Source organism: Epinephelus moara, chromosome 19, assembly GCF_006386435.1.
Source record: "Epinephelus moara isolate mb chromosome 19, YSFRI_EMoa_1.0, whole genome shotgun sequence".
NCBI classification, from domain to species: domain Eukaryota; kingdom Metazoa; phylum Chordata; class Actinopteri; order Perciformes; family Serranidae; genus Epinephelus; species Epinephelus moara.
Window position 1 is genome coordinate 33,706,964 of NC_065524.1, and position 21,287 is coordinate 33,728,250.

Sequence of the window (21,287 nt, forward strand, 5' to 3'; positions counted from 1 at the left end):
AATTCCAAATATGTCAGGCTCAATTTGGGGGAAATGTGTCTAAAATGATGCTCAAGACATCTAGAATATTTCCGTGTGATGGAATAAAATGGTCTTGAATTTGAATATTTTACTCTAATATTTTAATGACTTACATTGCATGCATTTGGCAAATGTTATTGCCCAAAGTGATTTGTAGTTAATGCATTATTTCCATAATGGCTTCAGTGAAGAGCTAAAACAAGCTGATACAGAATATATATCCAAACTCTGTGTAATAAAATGCTTTTTTTCCTCCAAATTTTTAACCTGCATATCTTTTTTGATGGTAAATCCTGTTTTCACTCAGCTGTTTTCAGTGAAAAGGTTCTTATAAACCCACTGTACACGACCCGCCCAGAACCAAATGACAGACTGATAAATAGAGTGACTAGCTGGTGAACTTAGTGGAGCATTAAGCAAACCAGAGAAAAGAACAGAGTGAACATAGGACTTAGTTTTCACAGGTACCCAGAAACACAACTTCTAGATAGCCATCACTTCTTTATAAATGATTATATGTCAGTGTTGTGTTTGTAGTTTGATCTGCTGCCCCCAAGTGGCCAAAAAAAATCAACTGTTGCTGCTTCCATGTGATACTTTCTCTGGGAAAGATTTTTGGTTGTTGAGCCTCCAATCATCTTACAGCTAAAGAGAAAGCAACATCTGATATTTTGTCTGATATTTAAGAACTTCCTGGGGATAAAGCTGCCAGAAGTGGCATCTGTATCAGAGCCATAAAATTACTAATAATGCCAGCTAAGTGTGGCATGGAGAGGTGTGACCTCACACACGCACACATCATATTTTTGCCTCCGTGTCATCTCGGGAGGGCCACTCGCTGAAGGGAAAACAAGAATTAGAGAGAAAGAGTTGAGTGCTGTTGGCTGGTGGCAGGCTGAGTTGCCATGGTAACTGTAGGGTGAGGTCACCCGGCTGCTGCAGCGCCAGTGTAGGGACTCATTATGCCACCTCCCATCTATCTGTCTCTATCTGTCTCTCTCTCTCTTCTTCTGTTGCTTTCACTCCGGCTCTCTGTCCCTGTGCAGTTCCCCCTGTTCTCTCTCTTTGCTATTGTTTCAGCTCTGCCCAATAGAGGGGGGGGGACGTTGGGAGGGATGGATGAATGGATAAGTAGGAAACTAGATGGAGAGACTGACAGATGAGAAGAAACAGACTATGAGCACAAAGACAGTATCAGACATCTGTCTATCTGTCAGTATTTGAGGTGATAAGGACAGTTAACCACTGCAAGGACTTTTGCCCTCAAGACACAACACACACACACACACACACACACATTAGACCTACCAGCTGGGACTTGTACTCAAGAAGAATGGCCCCAAAACTTCTGTTTTCTATACAGACCACATTTTCACCTGGTCTGTTCACCTGGACACCTGGACACCTGGAGAGTTACTTTATCTCGAATCTGCCTGCATTGTGATTGAAAGTCAATATGCAAACAAAGTAGGAAGAGCTGGCAGAAAAAGAAGAGCCGAAGTCAAGGAAACAATGCTGGATACTTTAGAGACACCTCTACGAGAGGACAGCCAAAGGCATTCATTAGCTACTTTTCCACAGATTTGTTCACTAGGCTAATCACTTGTATTGTAAGAGGATAATTATTACCAGTGGAGAAGCTTGTTAGCAGTAGCTCTGTCACCACAGTCGGTCACATGACTGTCGTCTTGCATTTCATCCCTCAGTAGACTCCCGAGGTGATGCTGCTGCACGGAGTCTCCTCCATTCCTTCAAGGGGTCGTCAGGTTGAGATAGCAGGAGGAGGCTGAGTTAGATGACCTTTCAGCTTGTTCAGCTCATTTCTTTTCTTAAGAACGAGGTCACAATGTTCAGATTGCACTTACACCTGACTGAGATCCGATTGTAGTGCAAGCCAGACCATCAGTAGATTTTTAATGCTAAAAATGATGACAGGGGCATCCAAAAACATGAAACACAAAAGCTGAAAGATCCAACCGCAGAAGTAGGAATAGGGGGAAAAATCTACACAGCATAGTATCACAATATATTGGGTGCCAATATTGTATCAATACACAGATGCCAAATATTGTTTTTTTGTTAATGTATAAATTGTTAATATTGCAAATACAAATAAACTTATGGTAGAATACTATAATAATCAACCAGATACATTTTGCAGCAGTAAGAATGACTGAAGTGAGATGAACAGACTGAAAACTTCATCTTATTAGATAAAACTAATGTTAACATATTTTTCCTTTAGGGACATAATGTGCAGTTGAAAAAAGTGTAATAAATTGCAATATATATTAAGGCAATACTCTACTCTTGTCTTGATCACAGAAATGCCGGTGAATAGGATTTATGGTGGATATTGTATGATACCAGGGAAAACCTGCAAACTCGACAGAGAAAGAACATAAATGGCTGTTGGAGTCAATCCCATGACCTTCTTGCTGTGCTAACCGCTCAACCATGCAAAAGAGTAAACAGGTCAACCCTATATTATGAAGAAAAACCTAAAACGAGTGAACCTTAAACAGCTGTGCAGCTTTAACCAGTAACTGACCTCGCATCAAATCATACTTGAGCAGACGTGTTTCCTCAGTTTCTTCTCCCTCTCATCTCTTCTTTAAGTGACAGGAACTATGATGTAATGAGAAGCAAATGAGGAAAGCGAGGAAGCAGTTGAGACAAATAAATCACAGTTAATATGTCCTTATCTTTGCCAGGTCCTGACTTTTTGCATGATCGTGTGAACAGAAAGGCCGTGTCAAAAATTCAGTGTTAAAGTCTATGACAGCCGACTGAAAAGGTTTTTCCTTTGGGGGAAGCCTTTGTGGCCTGCTTGACCAAATCATGCCTCATTACTACTGTAGATGTCATCGAGCTCCTGCAGCTCATCCAGTCATGCAGACAGATAGGACATTTCCTGAAGGAGGGTACATGCTTATCTCTTTTGCCCTTAATTAAATGTATTTTTCCCTCTTTTTGCTCATAACTATGCTACAGTGTATTTTGTACTATGCAAAACATAGTTTGTCCAAGGTCAAATTTAACAACCTGCTCTTATTAAATGACATGTCAGTCTTCATTTTATTCGAAGTTGAAGATCTTTTGGGGTTTATTGAAGGTTGGCCAGAAAGAAAATATCAAACTAACTTGTGATGGGGATTAATTTGTATGTTTAACATTTTACGGCCAAAGTTATTGTGAAAGAAATGTTGGAAACAGTCACTAGTTGCAGCCTGAGTGTAAATATTTCATCCTGAAGAACACTTTGTGTCTGTGTTTTGCAGCCAGAGAATCTGCTCCTTGCCAGTAAGATGAAGGGAGCAGCGGTGAAGCTTGCAGATTTCGGTCTAGCCATCGAGGTGCAGGGGGACCAACAGGCATGGTTTGGTGAGAAATAACCCCACTTCTAACAGCTTGAATGTTTAACCTTATTATCTTTATTTATTCCACAGTGTTCACCCTCAGCAGAAGCGTTTGCTTCAGCAAGAAAACCACCATCGCTGCTTTAGGAAATAAAGTATTAAGTTAGTGGCGAGCTAGAGTTTGTGTTTTAGCATATTATGATAATCATATGCTCTATTTTTGTTACTTTATATGAGAAATAAATAAATAAGAGCAAACATATTAGAGAAAGTACTAAATAATCCAAATTTGTCCTGAGGGAAGTATGTTTATTAAAGAACTGTCAAAAACAATTTTGTGTGTGTTGACACACTTGTAAACGTGTTTTATTTTAAACAACTATGTGGTGTTTATAGTTTAGGTATATTAATATATTATTGTGGATATTAGTTTTACATTCAATGCAGCAATACAATAAAATGTTTTATTTACTTAGAACATTAAAAAATGAAACAATTGGATGATGAGGAGGGTAGAGAGAGGGAGAAATGTTGAGATTATGTCATTGTGCTCATTTATCTGTCTAAAACACATACATACACATACATACATAGCTCTTTGTAGCTTGATACAGAGATCATAAGAGCTTGTGAACCTATAGTATTGCTCAAATCATGTAGTAATCAGAGATAACACTGTTTATCATTATTGGGTTGCATATTCATAGACACATTAACACAAGTTTATATTTGTTTATTGCAGGTTTTGCAGGAACTCCAGGGTATCTGTCCCCAGAAGTGTTGAGAAAGGATCCGTACGGCAAGCCAGTGGACATATGGGCATGTGGTCAGTTAGTCCTGTCTGTGTGTTTGCTGCATTCATATGCTCATTAATATTCATTAGGAAATGTATGCTTTAGGTTTTATATGGAGTATATTTAAATAGATTCTGTGTGTGTGTGTGTGGTTTTTTTTCCAGGTGTGATCCTGTACATCTTGTTGGTGGGCTACCCTCCCTTCTGGGACGAGGACCAACACAAACTGTACCAACAAATCAAGGCCGGTGCATATGATGTGAGTACTCCCCTCTCAATATTGTAGTTACCGTCCCCTACTTCTGTACTTGTGAGCTGCATATTTGTCGTTTGTGTGCAGAATACCTGGAAACGATTAAAGCGGAAGTTCGATAATTGCTATAATCACGAGACTCTAAATAGAAAGTAATGTCATTGTCGTTAAACTTAATTTAAGGTAAACAGAAACAAAATAACACTAATGAAAACCATCTTGGTTCATCTTCCCACTGTTCCAACAATCACTAGCTCTGGTTTGGTTGAAATAAACAAAAATATTCTGGCTCTATAAATGCTAAAATTAGTGTTTATTTAAATGGAGTCTGGTGGGTTTGGTGATGGAGATTTGGGGGCTGTTTCTGGTTAAACAGAAAGGATCTTACTACTTAATAAAGAGGCTTATCTTTGTGGGAATCCTTTCCATAATATTATCACCTACAAGAATAATCTGAGCCTATCAGTGGCAAAAACAAACACTTCAAGTGGACGTACATTGGCACTGCGCGAATGTCTGTAGTGGTTACATTGCAGCTTGTTTCGTCACTGTCGGTTGCAGTGGTCTCTCTCAACAGAGGACCAAATATTCCTGTTCCCATTAGTCAGACACAAAAACGTTGGAAAACAGGGTCCAGGTTGATCATGACCATGATAAATCAGTGTAATGTTGTGGAATATAAAGTACAGAATTTTTCAAAGCAACAGGTAAATATAGAGATGGTTTTGAGTTTAACTGAGGAACAAGGTGAAACAGAAATAAAGGCCTGGCTCCATCTGCCAATGATGTAAAAGCTACTGTTGAGAATTTACAGATCCATTCATAATATAAAAAATATTGATCAGTGCAGCTTTAATAAATGCTCATCTTTCACTGAGCTCACATTTGCGGGCTCATCCCAGGTTGGCTGACTGAGCGAGCACTTTGCAAATGGATCCATGAAGATGAGTGTTGTGGTTCATAGAGTCTGTCAGAGAGCTCCATCTGTGTTCATGAAACTTGAATTCTAATACACAATCTCAGTCATAATTTATGTGAATGGGAAAACAAGCACAGAGCCTCGAGATGAGCCCTGCAGGACACCTTCACTTCAAGTCTCGTCAAATAACACACTCAGAATTCTGTTGTGTAAGTCATTTAGAAATTTAATTTTGGTTTTTAATTGCTTGCTACTTGTTATTGCATGATTTTGATCTAGCTGTAGAAAAAAAAGTGATACACTATGAGAGAGCGATAGGCTTATTTATCAGATCTTGTCATAGTCCTCTGGGAGATAGGAATTTATTACCCGTATTAATTTCCATAATTGGAAGCAACCACATCTAATGAATGTGCATAATATGAGCATTGATATGAAGTGACTGTGACAAGCACTTGTAATAATGTGCACTTGAGTATCGCTGTCATGCAGACACCTTGAATCTCATTTTTCTTTTTTGTCAGTTATTGACAACTGACACTTAATGTTCTGAGTAAATGTCTCGGACAGCTTGCTTTGATTTTTAGTAGTAAACATGTTTGCTGGCACTTAATGCTACTGAGGTGGAGGGATGAGGGCGGCAGGTGTGGGTGACTGGAGTGAGAGAGCTTACGCTGACTTTGAAAACTCCCACCTGTTATGACTGAAGGGCTTGCTCTTGAAGGGCATGCATTGACTGTGAGCTACCACAGGCTGAAAATCACTCCTTATTTCCTTTAACATGATATCAAAGAAGGATTTTTTATTTTTGTTTCATATTGCTAAAATGACCCATCAAAGAAAAACAAATTGTTGCATCATTCCACGTTATGCATACTCCAAGACAAAAGAAAATAAGACATGTTTCATACAGAAATAAACAGAAAATAGTAAAAATAAAGTTACTGTAATCATCTAACATATTTTTTTCCATGCATTGTTTGGTTAATATGACAAAATCTTAAATATAATCTGTAAAAGTATCAAAGAGTCAGAGTTGTGGTCGCAATCTAGATGTATTAAGCGCCAGTTTCAATAAACATACAGTTGTGATAAGATCATTTTTAGCAGAATTATTTGTATTAGAAAACATTAAACATGTTCATTGGAAGCAAAAAGTAGATAAAGATCATATCAACGACGATATGAAAAAAAAGTGCATTTAACTTTTAATTCTTTAACCCACACACTGGTAACTGACAAAGCTTGTTCATCAATACCAACATAACATCCAGTCTCCAGATGTGGTGGTAAAATACAACTCCTGTTCATACATGCTCCTCTGCTTTCTGCCATACTATCTGGTGTTTTAGCACATTTTGCAGATGCAGGGCTCTCGAGGATCTGCAGACTAAAATATGTCTTGAATATTTCTCTGTTTTAAATCTCAAGTTGAACCTGAATGTTGAATCACTGAGTAATACCAATGAAAAAAAATTGGCAAGTGACTGAAACAAGAACTATTTCTTCTCTTTTCCTGGACACAACCATATGAATTCATAAGTGTATATGTGTGCACATGCATGTGTGTTGAGCCAGTTGTTCAATGATCAAATGTTCAATGAAAGCACAAGAACAGTGACATACATTCTTAATATGTCTTCCTTTTATCTGGCTCCTTCAGTTTCCTTCTCCAGAGTGGGACACAGTGACCCCCGAGGCCAAGAATCTGATCAATCAGATGTTAACGATTAACCCTGCCAAAAGGATCACAGCCGACCAGGCCCTCAAGCATCCCTGGGTCTGCGTAAGTCACACTCCTTGTCTTCAAAAGAATTCGTTACTAGCATGTAAAATACCGCTGTAGATATTTGTGCCATCTTCCAACAAATTGTCACATATTTGGACTTTCTACCTAATTAGGCATTCATCTGTTTCTTTCACACACACACGTCCAGAGTTACACTGTAAAATATGTTAAGCATTTCGTTTTTGGCACTGCTTTTTAAAACAACAACACAAGGTCATGAACTGCTCAACACAGAGGCCTACAATATGCACTCAAGCAGAATTTGTAGTTTGGGGTAAAATTAAACACAAAACTCAAAATAAGAGCTTTGGACAACACTTGGATAGATGTACATACTACCATGACCAACATACTACCATGACCACAGAAATCTGCAGTTGCCAACAGTGAAGCTAACTCCCACTGATGAACATAACTTGGTATCAGAAACCAACTAAAGCAGGTGGTCATTCGGTTTTGTAATATAGAAAATAATGGATATGCCTGAAAAACAAGACACAAGGCTTTGAGTTCATTTGTCATTTGGAGTCAATTATATAGGAATAAAAGTGTTATGATGTCACACTAAAGTTAGGTTTATTCATTATGTTTCCTCTCTACATACAGCAACGCTCCACTGTGGCCTCCATGATGCACCGTCAAGAGACTGTGGAGTGTCTGCGCAAGTTCAACGCCAGGAGGAAACTTAAAGTGAGTAGGGGCACAAACACACACACACAAATACACATACAAACGTGTCCATGAAACACAAATCCTCATAATGTTGATTTCTGTGTCTCTCTAGGGAGCCATCCTCACAACAATGCTGGTATCCAGGAACTTTTCAGGTGAGCTTTGGCAGGGATACTAATCACACATCAAGAGACAACAATTTGATTTGGCACACAGACTTCACAGCGGTGCCCAGTGCTGCTCCTAGCACACATATTTGAATGAAGCCATACAAAGAAGCATCTGGATTTGGAGAAACTGAGCAGTTTTATAACAAAGAGTAAATCTGTTTGGTCATTATATCTAATAATAATGATAAGAACACTATAGGTAATTACTTTTTCTGACTTAATATCTCAGAGGCCAAGGATACAAATCGCTGTTTTTCCTCTACTGTCCTTTTTTGGGACCTGAATCTAGTTTCCTTATATCCACAGATTTTATTCTTGTTCACATTTGCTTGTCAGCTGTCTACAGTTTTGATTTTGCACTTCAGGGGTTTGGCTTGGATTTCCTCCTTGTAAGCAGTTTGATCACCACAACACAGTCCACCTTTGATTGAACGCTCAATCTGTGGACCAGACAATGGTCAAGCAAGCTAATGCATTAATGCTATTGACCTTGTGTTTATGTGCCTTCATGTAAGTAAAGCAGCTCCCGTGGATTACAGCCAACTACTCCACCGGTCAAGATTGATCTGGACTGAAGAAAGCAAGACGAGCCAGACCTCTGAATTGCTTTATACATAACTGCAGGCACGTTTATCAAATGAAAGTCCACGGAAATAAGATTAATAATTTCGGGGCGCAGGTACTTTGGTGCTGAGAAGATTTCCTGTCTGCTGCTTCACTTCATCCTAATAAAAGGGAGTTAGGTATCAGAGAAAACCTTGTCTTCACTAAGCCCACTTGATCCAAACACTTTTTGGAAACCCATGTCTTGTCTAATACTCTGAAGTTTATTAAACTTTTAAAAAAAATCCAGAAAATAAAAAGGCTGTCAGGCTTTAGTGAGGCTCTAGTCCCACCTGTGCCTCCACATTGAATCCCTCTCTGTCCAATAGTGGGACGGCAGCATACCAGCCCTGCCGCTACCACCAGCACGGCCGCAATGGCACAGGAAGGTACGTCTGCTTGAGGGGGTGTTGGAGTCGGGCACTGCCAACTTTGTACTCAGGCTGTTGGCATGTGGCCTGGGCTGCTTGAACCCCTCCACCTGCTGCCTGCTGCCTGCACACTGATGAGCCACTTTTGAATGGTCGTCATTGCACTGGGGCATCTTACACACACACATAAACATGTAAATGGAAACCACAAACAAAACTTAGCTCCTGACCTTTCAGTACTGCAGCGTGTCTTGATGCTTTAATAAACAGAGCTCCTCTCCAGGACTGGCTATTTAATTTCCTGTGTCGAACACAACAGCCATTTAACTGACACCCAGCATGACCCTCTGACATCCCTCCAACTATCGCAGCTGCCACCTAGCAAAGCTCTGTTTACACATCTCTGCATTACAACAACTTGTGCAGGCTGCATATCTTTCCCTCTGCAGCATAAACATTTTAACCTTTTATATCACAAGTATAAATAGACACGCCAGCCTTCAACCTAACGTAACACCCCCAGTTTTACCTCCTTTGAACTGGTTTGTATCCACAGTACTCGGCTAGTGCCCAGTCGATGCCTGCCCGTGCTCGCCGCAACCTTCCCTCCGCATGGCTCTGGCACTAACAGCCAGCCAAGCATGTGTATGAGCATACAGTACAGTACAGTATGCCAACCTGCATGGGAAGCTGTATAAACAGAATGCACAGTGTCCTTTGTTATCTATTTTTCTTTGTCTCCTCTCTCCTGCCTGCTCCGTTGTGTTTGTGTGAACAGACAAAACCACAAAGAGCCTAAAGGCATCAGTATGCTTCAAACAGAGTGTTTGTAGGATCATCAAACAGCGTCTGAAACCACCTTCCCTCAGACTTCGTATTTATAGAGGCTGCGTACGACAGTTTTGTCACTTTCCAAAACCGACGCAAAGAAGACGTCAATACTGTGGTAACAACTGTGGTGTAAAAAACAAACATAAAAACAACCAATAATATATATTAGGGGTGTTCATCCCAACTTTTGTCACAATACAAGATATAGATTCTTTGGTTAACATTACAGTCATTGCCAATATCATAGAGTGCATTGTTGAAACAGCAGCTACTATTGCTGCAGCAAAAAAAAGCTAGCTAAGGGACACGCCTGAACAGATTTGTAGTGCCTTATTAACTCAGAAGTGTTCATTAATGGAAATTAATCAAAAATACTAGTCTCTTTTTTTCTGGGAATTCGACAAGCATGACCTCTTCCCATCGTTCAAAACTATGCCTCGTTATCCTTACTTGTACGATTATCACATATTGGCTCTCTTTGTGACGGCAGACTTTTAGCCCCACTTTTGAGTTTGACGATTTAGAGCAACTACAGACAATGTTGCATTCAGACAAGCGCGATCGACACGTCTTAAATACTAGTTTGTACGAAGCATACTGAACCTTTCACAGATGAATGTCAGTCACATGACAGGATGAGCTGCTGTTCAACCAAGAATTGTCATGGTTTATACTAGTGGATGCTATGCAGATAAGTCGTCCATAATGGATTTATCTTGATGCTTGATTACAGTCGTTAAATTCCCTCATTGACCGAGTTACATGCAGTGTAAATGTAAGCGTTTGGTCTTGAATATTTGCAGCGATGATGTCCCTAACCTAAAGGTTTCTGCTCAGTTCGATGACTGTAGAGAATGCACTCCTTGGCACCTTTTTAAAACAAAGACTTTGAAGTGGATGCTGCATGTTTATGAGCCACTGTCATCGCATGAACCCACCACCTCTGTGAAAATGATTTAAAGAATGCCTTTTAACACACAGTAAAAGCCTGACGGGTGTTTGTTCCTGCAGTTGTCATCTTCAGTTGTGTTTTCAGTTCAGATGTTAAAGATGCAGATATTAAACACGTTACTGTTTTCTTGCCTTCTTCACTGCCCTCCTTCCTACTTTATTAATGGAAGGTAAGGGAGGATCACTGGAACATCACTAACACAAATATAAGTGTTTATACTTTTCGAGTGTTTCTTTTTGATCTGTCTGGATGTGCATGCATGTGGACATTTTTATTCAGTTGTGTGTTGGTGTCATTTCTGTGTAAGTCTGGTTATAACTGATCAGGTTTTGATATGCATGCACATGATATGATGTTGGTGTGGTTAATGTAGGCTACTGGATAGTTTCATTTAATATGAACTGGTTTGATTACAGTTGGTGGAGTATATTTTAAAATTGTGAAGTTTAATCTTTTTTTATTTATACTTGCAACTTTCCACAAAGTCGCTCCAGCACTAGTTCAGTTGAGTGTTAGCTGTATCACACTGAAATAAATCACAATTTATTTGGTGACATTTACACCAACAAAAGGTTGTTTTGGATATAAGCGCCTAATGGACTCAGAAAGTAACTTCTTCACTCATTTAATTCATTCATTAGTTAATTCATTCATCCATTCATATTTGCTCCCCAGAGGACCTCAGGAGTGATGAGGATTGTCCTCAGATCAAACACTGAACCGGGATCAATCATCAGTTTTCTGCCATGCACTTCATGCCACTCTGCTTAAATTTATGAGAGACAACTTCTTAATTTTGTTTTACTTGTATTTAACGTTTATTGTTTGAACTACGCTCAAGAATGGTGATAATATAGAGGATGATTTTACCCCAAAATAACATTGAAATTGTTTTGTTGTAATGTAACCAGGAACATTTTCCAAAGAGAAAAGTAAATGGGAAATCTGAAAATGTAAAGTTAATTAACAGTGCTTTAAGTAGAAATAACAAGAGACAAAGGTTATATTTATAAAAAACAAAAAATCTAACTAGAGCGAGAGTGCCTCTAAATATCCAAATTTTCTTTAACTGTTGTGATGTTTTAAAGTGTGTACAGGTCACAGTTGTCAAATCTATGGAGGCTAATTTCTGCCAGTAAAAGATAAAAATAGATGAGGTTATGCATGATTTAAAAAGAAAAAAAAGTACTGGTCGTCAGAAATCAAGATGGAGATACTATGTTAAAATTATAGTAATAGGTAGATAGATAGTACAACTTTTAACTTTTTACTAACTACAGTTTTTGAATGATATACTATACTTTTGAGGAACCATTACATAATTTTAATGTATTTTCTCATAAATCTGACTCACTGATTTTGACTGAATTAAGTCACTTTTACTGAGTATTTATCATTTTTATTATCATGTTTAATTATCAATCTGTTTATGTTTTCATTCTTTCTTTTCTTGGCGAAAATCAGCTTCCATACAACATCAACAATGTCCTGGGAGAAAAAACTGAGGGTGTTGGGGGTATTATTGGGCTCTTTAAAAAAGTCTGTGTATTTAAACTAATTAGAAAAACACAAAATGGAAAAAAAGTTTTTTTTAAAAAGCCCTCAGGGCAAGTACATGCTCCAGAGCAGTTATTTTAATTTTAATACTCGAAAATGTTTCCGAATTTGTAATCAGGTTTTTCTGTTTTCCAAGTTTACTTTTAATTTTTAGTTTGCTATTTTTATATGCAGCAATAAATATAAAATTTCCTTAATCAACCTGATTATCCCCACTGGTGGAGAAACAATAGTTTTAGTTGAGAGGTTGTTGTTTATACAACAGTTAATCCAATTAATATTCATGTAAAATTAGGTGGACCTGATAAACCTTTGTTGGACCGTGTTTTGTTTTAGTTTGTCCTCGTGACTGAGTGATCTCAACCACTGTTGTGTTTGTGGGATACTTACTTTTCAGACAGTGTTCTTACCATCTTGTCTTTCTGTCTTTCAGCATGCAAAACTTTACTAAACAAAAAGTCGGACGGTGTGAAGGTAAGTCCTCTGACCCATGAGGATTTTATCTACATTATTTCTCCTGTCTTGCTTACTCTTCCTCTCTCCTGTTGTCTCCCTTTTGGTCTGTCACCCTAAATACTCTCTAACAACATGTATCTTTAATATTATGAGCATATGGAAAAGTAGTGTGTTCTTTAAGTTGGATTACTTTTGTGCTTTGGTGCTCCTTTATTAGTTTTACTATTAAATGTGACTTAAAGGGAAAAGGATTGATTTTAAAAATGCAGTAGCAGCTTGATCATATTTATGAGTTAGCAGTTAAAGGTGGGGCACAGATAATACAGATTAAAGTGAAAGTAAGGGACTTAATAAAGACCTGTAGGCTTTTAAAATGCTGTTTGTTTTTGACCACCAGGTTTTTTTTTATTCACAGCGATTTGAGCCACCACTGGGTCTTGGTGCTCATTTGTTTTGATCGACAGTCAGCGTCAATGCATGCAGTGAAGCGCCAAAATCAACAAGGGCCAAAATAAAATTCCTATTACATACAGTGAATTAAACAATAGCTACCCCCGCCCAAAAAAAGATCTCCAAAACATTATACAAATAAACTGCACGACCAATGATTTAAATCCTTTAGTTGTCCTTGAAAAATTAACTCCCTGTACTGTTTTAGTAGCTGATTGTTTTTTTCTGCTGAAGCCCTCTTAGTGTCCCTTTGTCTCATCTCTGTTCCTGTGTAAGCTTCTGTAGCCGTTTTGTTTTTCTCTCTTTCTGGGATCAATCTGGCAGCTTCACTTTTTTACTATTTTGATTAGTTCCTTGTTTCCCGATGACCCCTTATTTTTTTCCTCCTCCTCTCCATTGCTGTCTGTCAGAAAAGGAAGTCCAGCTCGAGTGTTTGTTTGATGGTGAGATCGGCTCTGTCGTTTTTCGTTCATTTTTCATTCTTCGTCTCTCCGAGTCTTTTCCCCCTCCGGTTCTCCCCTCCCCCCTCTCTGTTTCATTTTATTCCTTTTGGGCAGAGATGCTTGAGGCGTTGTCTATGACAGTTTTCGTCTTGTTCTGATTTCTGTTGGATTTCCTGACTCCATCCAACATCCCTGCATCAGCCTTTCTGCCATAAGTGCCACCAAAACCATTTCAGCTGCTGACAAATAACACACACACACACACACACACACACACACACACACACACACACACACAATCACCCTCAAGAGTTATCCTCTCCTGATGTCTGACTCATCCACTTATGGATAATATCAGGCATTTTGGCCTACTTACCAACATCCCTGACCATCACAGGAGTGAGGGACATTTTATTTACTGTAAGCATCAATATACAATCATTTCCCCTTTTTTCAATTATTATTATTTATTGTACCCTCATTATTTTTCATTTGAGTGAACTTTTATTTTCTTTCCCTCTACCTGTAAATAAAACGGCTGTCTTGGTCACCTGCAGATAATCAACACCGCTGAACTAGAGATAGTTCAGGACTGATATACAGAGAAAGTGGTGTATTTAAAGTTAAAACATATAAAGATATTGAGATTAATTTCAGTATTTCTTAGTGATTTGGTCTTTTGATCTTTTTAAATAGTTTTTCTTTCACTTTATTGGATTTTCAAAATAGATATGTATACGGTTTGTCACTCGTTAGAAAAGTAAGATACGGTATCTGATACAATAAATTAGTTCAGCACTAATACTTAATAGATAATTTAATTTTCCACTTCATACAAGAAGCCAAACTTCTCAATTGTTAAAGAGAACTCTGCTCTCAACCTTCAATCCAAACTCAGATCAAATGGTAAAACTAAGCAGTGCAGATCTGATACAAACCAAGATTGTGTGACTGTATTGCCTATTTCTCACCTTAAATATCCCCAGAAACATATTTCAATGCACTGTTTAGCTGTAATCTGAGAATTTCTGCACAGTAAGTGGGCACCAGCCTGTGCCCTGTATTGTTAAAACAGAGGCTGAAAAAGCTGAGATCAAACAATAAAACTAAGCAGTGCTGATCAAATATGAACCAATATTATGTTTATGTGTTGCCTGTTTCTCACCTAAAATGTTTTCAGAAACATAATTTAACTTACAATTATACTGTAATTCAAGATAGTTTGTTACCAGCCAGCCGCCATTATGTTTCCTGTGTCAAAATATCCAAGCTCACTTTATGTCACCCACCAGCAGGGGCGGTTATTGGTCTGGTACGGCGCAGTACATTCTAGTAAATGTAGGTTCTTTACCTCCTGTTTCCTCTGGTCATGTAGCACCAATTTAAAAAGTATTTGTCTTTCTACTGCATAGACAGCCCAGTTTTATGAAAAGACCATCCTTTCAGCAGTGAAATACTTGTTGCCTGACAACATACAGCCATTCAGGAACTTTGAAATCATTTCAGCTAAAAAAGTATTGAGCTTTCATGCCCAGCCTTAATATAACAGTTTCAGTTATAAATTCTGTATCGTGCTGCTCTCAACTTTTTAATCCTTGTGAATGACCTTTTTGTGGTGGAAAAAAATCATCTCAAACTTTACACACAAAAGTCTGCACTTTAAATCCTTGAGTTCTGTGAAAGTGAAATTAATTCTTATTTTTCTAAATAAATGTTTCTTAAACACCTTTTCCAGTTGCTCAACAGCACTGAAAATGTACTGAGTAGTTAGCAAGTATGAATGTGTGCCAGTGGAAAAGAAGGCAACCTTTTCTGAGACAATACATCTTTAAAAGGCGAGAGTGAGATCGTGTATCAATTCTAGCACATTCGACTTCCTGAAACGGTTATTTCTGACCCTGTAACATAATTTCAAGGCCGTAGAAAATGAACACCAACAAAGACTTGACAGTTGTAGCTTCATAATGCTGACTGTGAATGATGTTGCTGAAATATAGTCTGCATATTTGCACTTCTTGAAGGAAGTGTAGTTTGCCTTGTCGGCCTCAGTGTTGCACATTAGTTTTTCTGTTAGAAGATGTTCCTAGTTGGCCGGGGAGACTGCCAAAATACTTTTTAAAGCCACACTTGGGTATTCGCTCATCTCAAAGTTGTAGAAAAAACATCTAAAAAACCTCCCAGCACTTTGCTCTTAACCTTTCATTAACCATTCGTCCACACCTCTTAACTTCCTTGTGGGAATACTGATTTGCATTCAAGAAACTACTCTTTCTCCTTCCCCTCAAGTTAGCCTGAGGCCGAGGGGAGAGTCCAGCTCAAGCTGTGTTTTCTTGTTCACATCACACATTCCATATTTAATCTGCAGCTATAATCTGCGCCTCTGTTGTGTAGAAGAACCACTGCTCTGGTTTAAAACAGGATCAAAATAAGTATTTGAGTGAGCATTAAGTAAGATAATACAGGTGTACTCCATATATTTAATCTTTTGAATTACACTTCTGTAAAGCTGAGATAAAAAAGTAGTATGGGTCAAGCCCAGAGACACTAGATCCTACATTTCCCATAATGCAACCAATACCATCTTTTTGTTAGGCCCTCCCTGATTGTTTTTCATACTCCTCAACTTTCTATTAATACTTGTAGTCTCCAATCCCAAACTGAGAAACCAGATGATTTAGACACACATGATTTATCATTTAGACATAGAAACCAGGCTGGCATCTCATCATTCCCAAGGCTGCGCCACCTTTTTGTTGACAAAAATGCTATTTTTCTTAAGGAGAAAAACAGGAACATGCTGAAAAGCTGTTTTGTAGGACATAGGACATCTGTACATGTATAGACATCCTGTGTTGGGTCATTGATCCAATTGGATGCGGCAAGGCTGAAGGGGCATGATGGCCATCAACCTTTATTTATTAAGGTATTGTGAACTCTCAGGTTCAGGCAAGGTAGCAAAATAATTATTAGACTAGTCTACAAAGCAAATTTTTTTTAATAAGAAATAAAGACATACAAACTTGTAAAACTTTTAATCCAAACGTGTGAAATTGCACTGACATCCCCCAAAAGGGGCATGTTCTTGATGTTTTGTGAAGTACCATATATGTGGGTTTGGTCTTCTGGCACATGCATCTAGTTGGCAGCGGGAATGTCTAATGAGCGGGAAAAGTTAAGAAGTGCTAGCAGTTTGCTTTTCTGCAAATGCCTAGAAAGTGTGTGTCTAATAATGCAGTTCTACAGCTGTATCACTATGTAGGCCTATCCATTATAAACTATTTAACTGAATTCATGGAAATGGGATAAATATTATGGAAAAGTTTTGAAAATGTAATGTTGGTAAAAGTGTGTGGGAACCCTGATTATAACTGCCTCTCAGAATGGTACTTAGAATGACTACTAAACCTGCCCTTTATCTGTAAAATCAGTGGAGTTCCCCTTTAATAATAAACAGACCATTTATTATGCAATTATTGTGTGCATATGGTAATATTTTTGTTTTGTTTCTCATAAATTATGACTTTTATCAGTGGAATCACTGCAATAGAATTAGCAAGAATGTATTTATATTTACTTAAACACAATATAAATGCATCTTAATACCTTCGAATGTACTTAAAAATCATGACTTTCATTAAATCCATTGATTTCCCAGGACTGCAGCCAGTGAATGTGACACTCATTTTTTCAGTTTAATTAAAACTTGTGCTCAGTAGGGTGCATCAATGCAGTTAAAGTAAAGTACATTCAGTAAAACTATATTGTGATAGATTGTGCAGGAGGCTGTGTGAGGGTTGAGGTTAACTAGTTGCAGTTGCAGCTATGCTAAAGTAGATTTGTGGGTAAAATAGGCTTTAATGTTGTCTTCAAGCTGACCTTGCATGAGCTAGAGAAGGGCGATAACGTACGGTACATACCTACATGCATGCACACACTATTCTCCACAATTAGAGAACAACCTGTCATTAAGGCCTTTCACTGCATGCACAGACCTGGACTGGTAACCATTATTATAAAGTTATTTTCTGCATATTTTTGGCTGTGTTTCTGCCAGAAATGGCTCACCAATTTCTGGTGCTTGTTTTAGATACAGATTTGTGATTTCTCCTTTTATCCCAGCAGATGTTGATTTTACCTATTTCTTAAATGTGCTGGAAAAATACCTAAAATCCAATCTGAAAATATGTTCATTGTTTAAAAAAAAATGCATGTGCTGACTAACTGTTCTGTATTTGTACTTTTTCTTTTATCGTTGTTAAATGTCTGCAAAAGTTGTAGACATTAAATGCAGGCATACGCCAGGACGCTAGACTCAAAAGAGCCCTCCGATCGCTCAATACACAGCTTTATAATAGAAATAAAAATATTTATTAAACAAGTTAGAAAGTCAGTGCACTCACATTGTTGTTGAAGCAGGACATTTAACCTGTTTCAACTAGTTCCTGATGATCAAAAGAAGATTATTCAGAAGCTACATGCACAACAGACAGGAGAATACAACAACAGCTGCCCTTTAAAGTGCACAAAGCAGCAAGGTGCAGCTGATTGATCCGTGTAATGGCTCTATTCCTGTTTTCGACCTGAGATTCCCATAGGGTGGTTTATGGTTTAGACCCAGTGGGAGCAGCGGGAGTCATTCTGTGTTGTGTTTCTTTGCCCCAGTCGCAGGGAACCAACAGTAAAAACAGTGTAGTAAGCAGCAGCAGCACCAAAGACAGCAGCATGTCATCTTCAGCACCAATGGTACCTCATCTCTATTTGGTTTCTCTCACATTGCTTTTTTTACAGCATCATTTCATTGTTCCCACCTTTTTAATGTTAAGTTCTGTCTCCTCATCTTTTCGTGTCTCACCCCATGTTAAATGAAATCTTCTCCTGTACTTTGTCCTCTCTCTCGTCCTTCATCCTCTGCCTCTTTGCTTCTGTTTTGAACACAAACTGTGATGTTGGAAGGGGATTTGATGACTTTAAAATTGAACGACTGGTTTGTGCCTTCGAGTGTCTCCCCTGGCTCGTGTTTTACCCAGACCTCCTGTGGACACACTCCTATATATATTTACACAGTGCACTACACTGACAGGTAGACAAATGACTTTCATTTTGCGGTACAACAGCAGACACTTCAATCAAGTTCTGCTCAGCCACATTCTGGTGACTCCTTGTTGATGGTTTGCCTTTTAAGAAAAACAGGTTTATGGCAGTTTTCTTGGAAAGCAACAACAACAACAACAAAAAAGTTGAACCTGTACTGCATCAAAAGACGGCATTTTACAAATTGCTCTTGGATATGTGAATGTGAAGGACTTCTGGGTGAAACAGGAGCTGGAGTGGACGGGTAATAGAGATCACAATTGTATGAGGATGCAGCCTGTGTTCATATGTATGATGGGATTGAGCTTTAACATAAAATAGAGCTTGAACAAGACAAATCAATGAAATCATTGAGATCTTTAAATCGAAATTAAGCTCTTACAGTAATGCCAGGGGTTTTAAAATATATTTGGTGGTTGTTAATCCAGCCTGATATGATAGCCAGAGATTATACTTATTACTAAATATATTTAACATAGTTCCAACAGTGAAAAGCAGGAATACTTAACTCACATTGCCCAGGGTCCACACAAAATGACAGGAAGCCAGGGGCCAGTTTATAAACAAACATTTATATTTAGTATATAGATAAATAGACCTCTGTCAGGGGGGTCCATGGTGATGCATTTTTATGCGCTCTTGCACTTTATTTATATTCAAAGTTCAAAAAATCCCCCCAAATTCCCAGTGAGAATCAATTCATTTTCATTGGTGAATCAGAAAATGGTTGGTGGGCGACCCTGCACCCCATCGTACAAGGGCTGTATGTTGAGTATCACTGGTTTTAAGGAATAATTCAACATTTTGGGAAGATGACTTAGGTCTCACGTTAAGTACTGAGCTAGAGCAGGAAGCAGATTGGCTTAGCATTAAGACTGGAAGCAGGGAGAAACAGCTGGTCTGGCTCTGTCCAAATTCCCGACTGTTGTTAGTTTCACATTTTCTATTGTCTGGCAAATAGCATCATGTAAAGCAACAATGCCACAATGTGTTATACAAATCAAACAGACTTAATGTATTAATCACAACGCTTCAGATTTACCATACAGACACAGCGGTGATGTTGTTCTTCTCATGCAGCACTCTGCAAGAAAGTACAAATACATGATGGACATTGTTTTCTACATAATGCCAGTGCTGAATTCTGCACACCAGATGTTAGTAAGCTGTCGATGCCAAACTATCAAAATTGTGAAAACTGAGGCAAAGCATTGAGCTAAGTTTGGTTAGAAATTTCCAGGCTAGATTCCCCCATAATCCCATATGTCATTGAAGGGGCTGGATGTTCTAAGGTTGTAGTTTCTGGATGTTGGGTCCAGTGGTGATAGGGATCAAGAGACTGACTGACTGACTGACTGACATACTGACTAAACCAGTATATCGTGGGTTTGTTTGCCAAACAATGCAGTACTTGGGGTTACTTGAATTTGCTTTGTGCTGAATGTTTCTGTGGCAGGGTCAAGGTTGGGGATGAGGAGTGGTCACACAAACACACAGTCATCATGCTTAATGGTAGGCTGTGATGGGGACAAATTCACGTGGGTCATAACTCAAAAGTGTTTGTGACATGCAGGTAATAGCTAGTGTGCATTTACTAGCTTAGCATTAAAGCCAATAGCATCTTTCAAACTATTCTACTTAGGCGAGAACAGCTTTAGAATTGGGACAGCGACACTTGGAAAACACAAAAAAGTCAATACTGTGGCCTCAGTTTACAACTTTATGTCTTTATGCTGAATGGCTGACACATTACAGTAAACAGGCCTTCATCAGACCGGATGATGATTGCTTCTGCTTTATAGAAAGAGGAAGATGGCACTCTTGTGGCACTCATATGGAGGCTTGTTGCCAAAGCAGAAGTAATAAAATGGTCTTTTCTGTGTTTTTTGAGTGTTGCAACCTTAGATCATCATTGCATCAGTGTTGGTTTTAAGATACTTTCGTAATTATTAGGCACTATATTGGATATACTAGAGTTGTAACTTCCATTTGGATATTGAAGCAAACTGCATTTCAAAACTGTTGAATAACCTCCAGGTGACATAAACGTGCACTCACACTTACATGCACACACAGCCACGTAACAGAAACCCTCGTCCTCTGCCATGGCCCTGCCTGGTGAGTATGTGTTTAGCTGTGTTCACGGCTGTTTTCATGCTTTTCGGAGACTCTAAATGATCCTATTCCTGGGAACACACTGACACTGAGCACCCTGACATCTACAGCCATCAGTTGAATCACCACAAATGCTCCACAGCCTCTGTACTGTAGCTCCCGTGCTTTTGTTTTGGTGTGCGCACATGCGTCTGTTTTATGTGTTTGTCGCCATTGAACTCGTTGGTATTCCCTGGCATCTTCCCCGGTGCCCATCTCCCCCACCCACCCCCATCCCCTCCCTGCATGGTAAAGTGTCTCCTACCTCCCCCCCAGGAAGCCCAGACAACTGTTGTACACAACCCAGCTGATGGCACCAAGGTAAGCCCCTCCTTTTCCCACCTCTAGCCACCAGCCACCACTAACACACACACACAGGTAACTCGTGGAGGATTTTCTCTA

The 21,287-nt window shown here is 38.8% G+C and overlaps 1 protein-coding gene across 25 annotated transcripts in view; it reads left to right on the forward strand.

Moving 5' to 3' along the window:
* Positions 1 to 21,287, forward strand: part of camk2g2 (calcium/calmodulin-dependent protein kinase (CaM kinase) II gamma 2) — a 90,332-nt gene that overhangs the window by 53,619 nt on the left and 15,426 nt on the right. For 4 of the 25 annotated variants that reach the window (XM_050070874.1, XM_050070876.1, XM_050070888.1 and 1 more), the window contains exons 7-16: positions 3,303 to 3,405; positions 4,123 to 4,206; positions 4,339 to 4,433; positions 7,010 to 7,132; positions 7,742 to 7,825; positions 7,920 to 7,962; positions 8,910 to 8,969; positions 12,725 to 12,765; positions 18,303 to 18,383; positions 21,162 to 21,206. In XM_050070874.1, the coding sequence (XP_049926831.1) occupies positions 3,303 to 3,405; positions 4,123 to 4,206; positions 4,339 to 4,433; positions 7,010 to 7,132; positions 7,742 to 7,825; positions 7,920 to 7,962; positions 8,910 to 8,969; positions 12,725 to 12,765; positions 18,303 to 18,383; positions 21,162 to 21,206 (759 nt within the window). Of the gene's footprint in view, positions 1 to 3,302; positions 3,406 to 4,122; positions 4,207 to 4,338; positions 4,434 to 7,009; positions 7,133 to 7,741; positions 7,826 to 7,919; positions 7,963 to 8,909; positions 8,970 to 12,724; positions 12,766 to 13,607; positions 13,641 to 18,302; positions 18,384 to 21,161; positions 21,207 to 21,287 lie in introns of all 25 variants that reach the window. The other 21 variants (XM_050070877.1, XM_050070889.1, XM_050070878.1 and 18 more) reach the window with 8 other exon arrangements.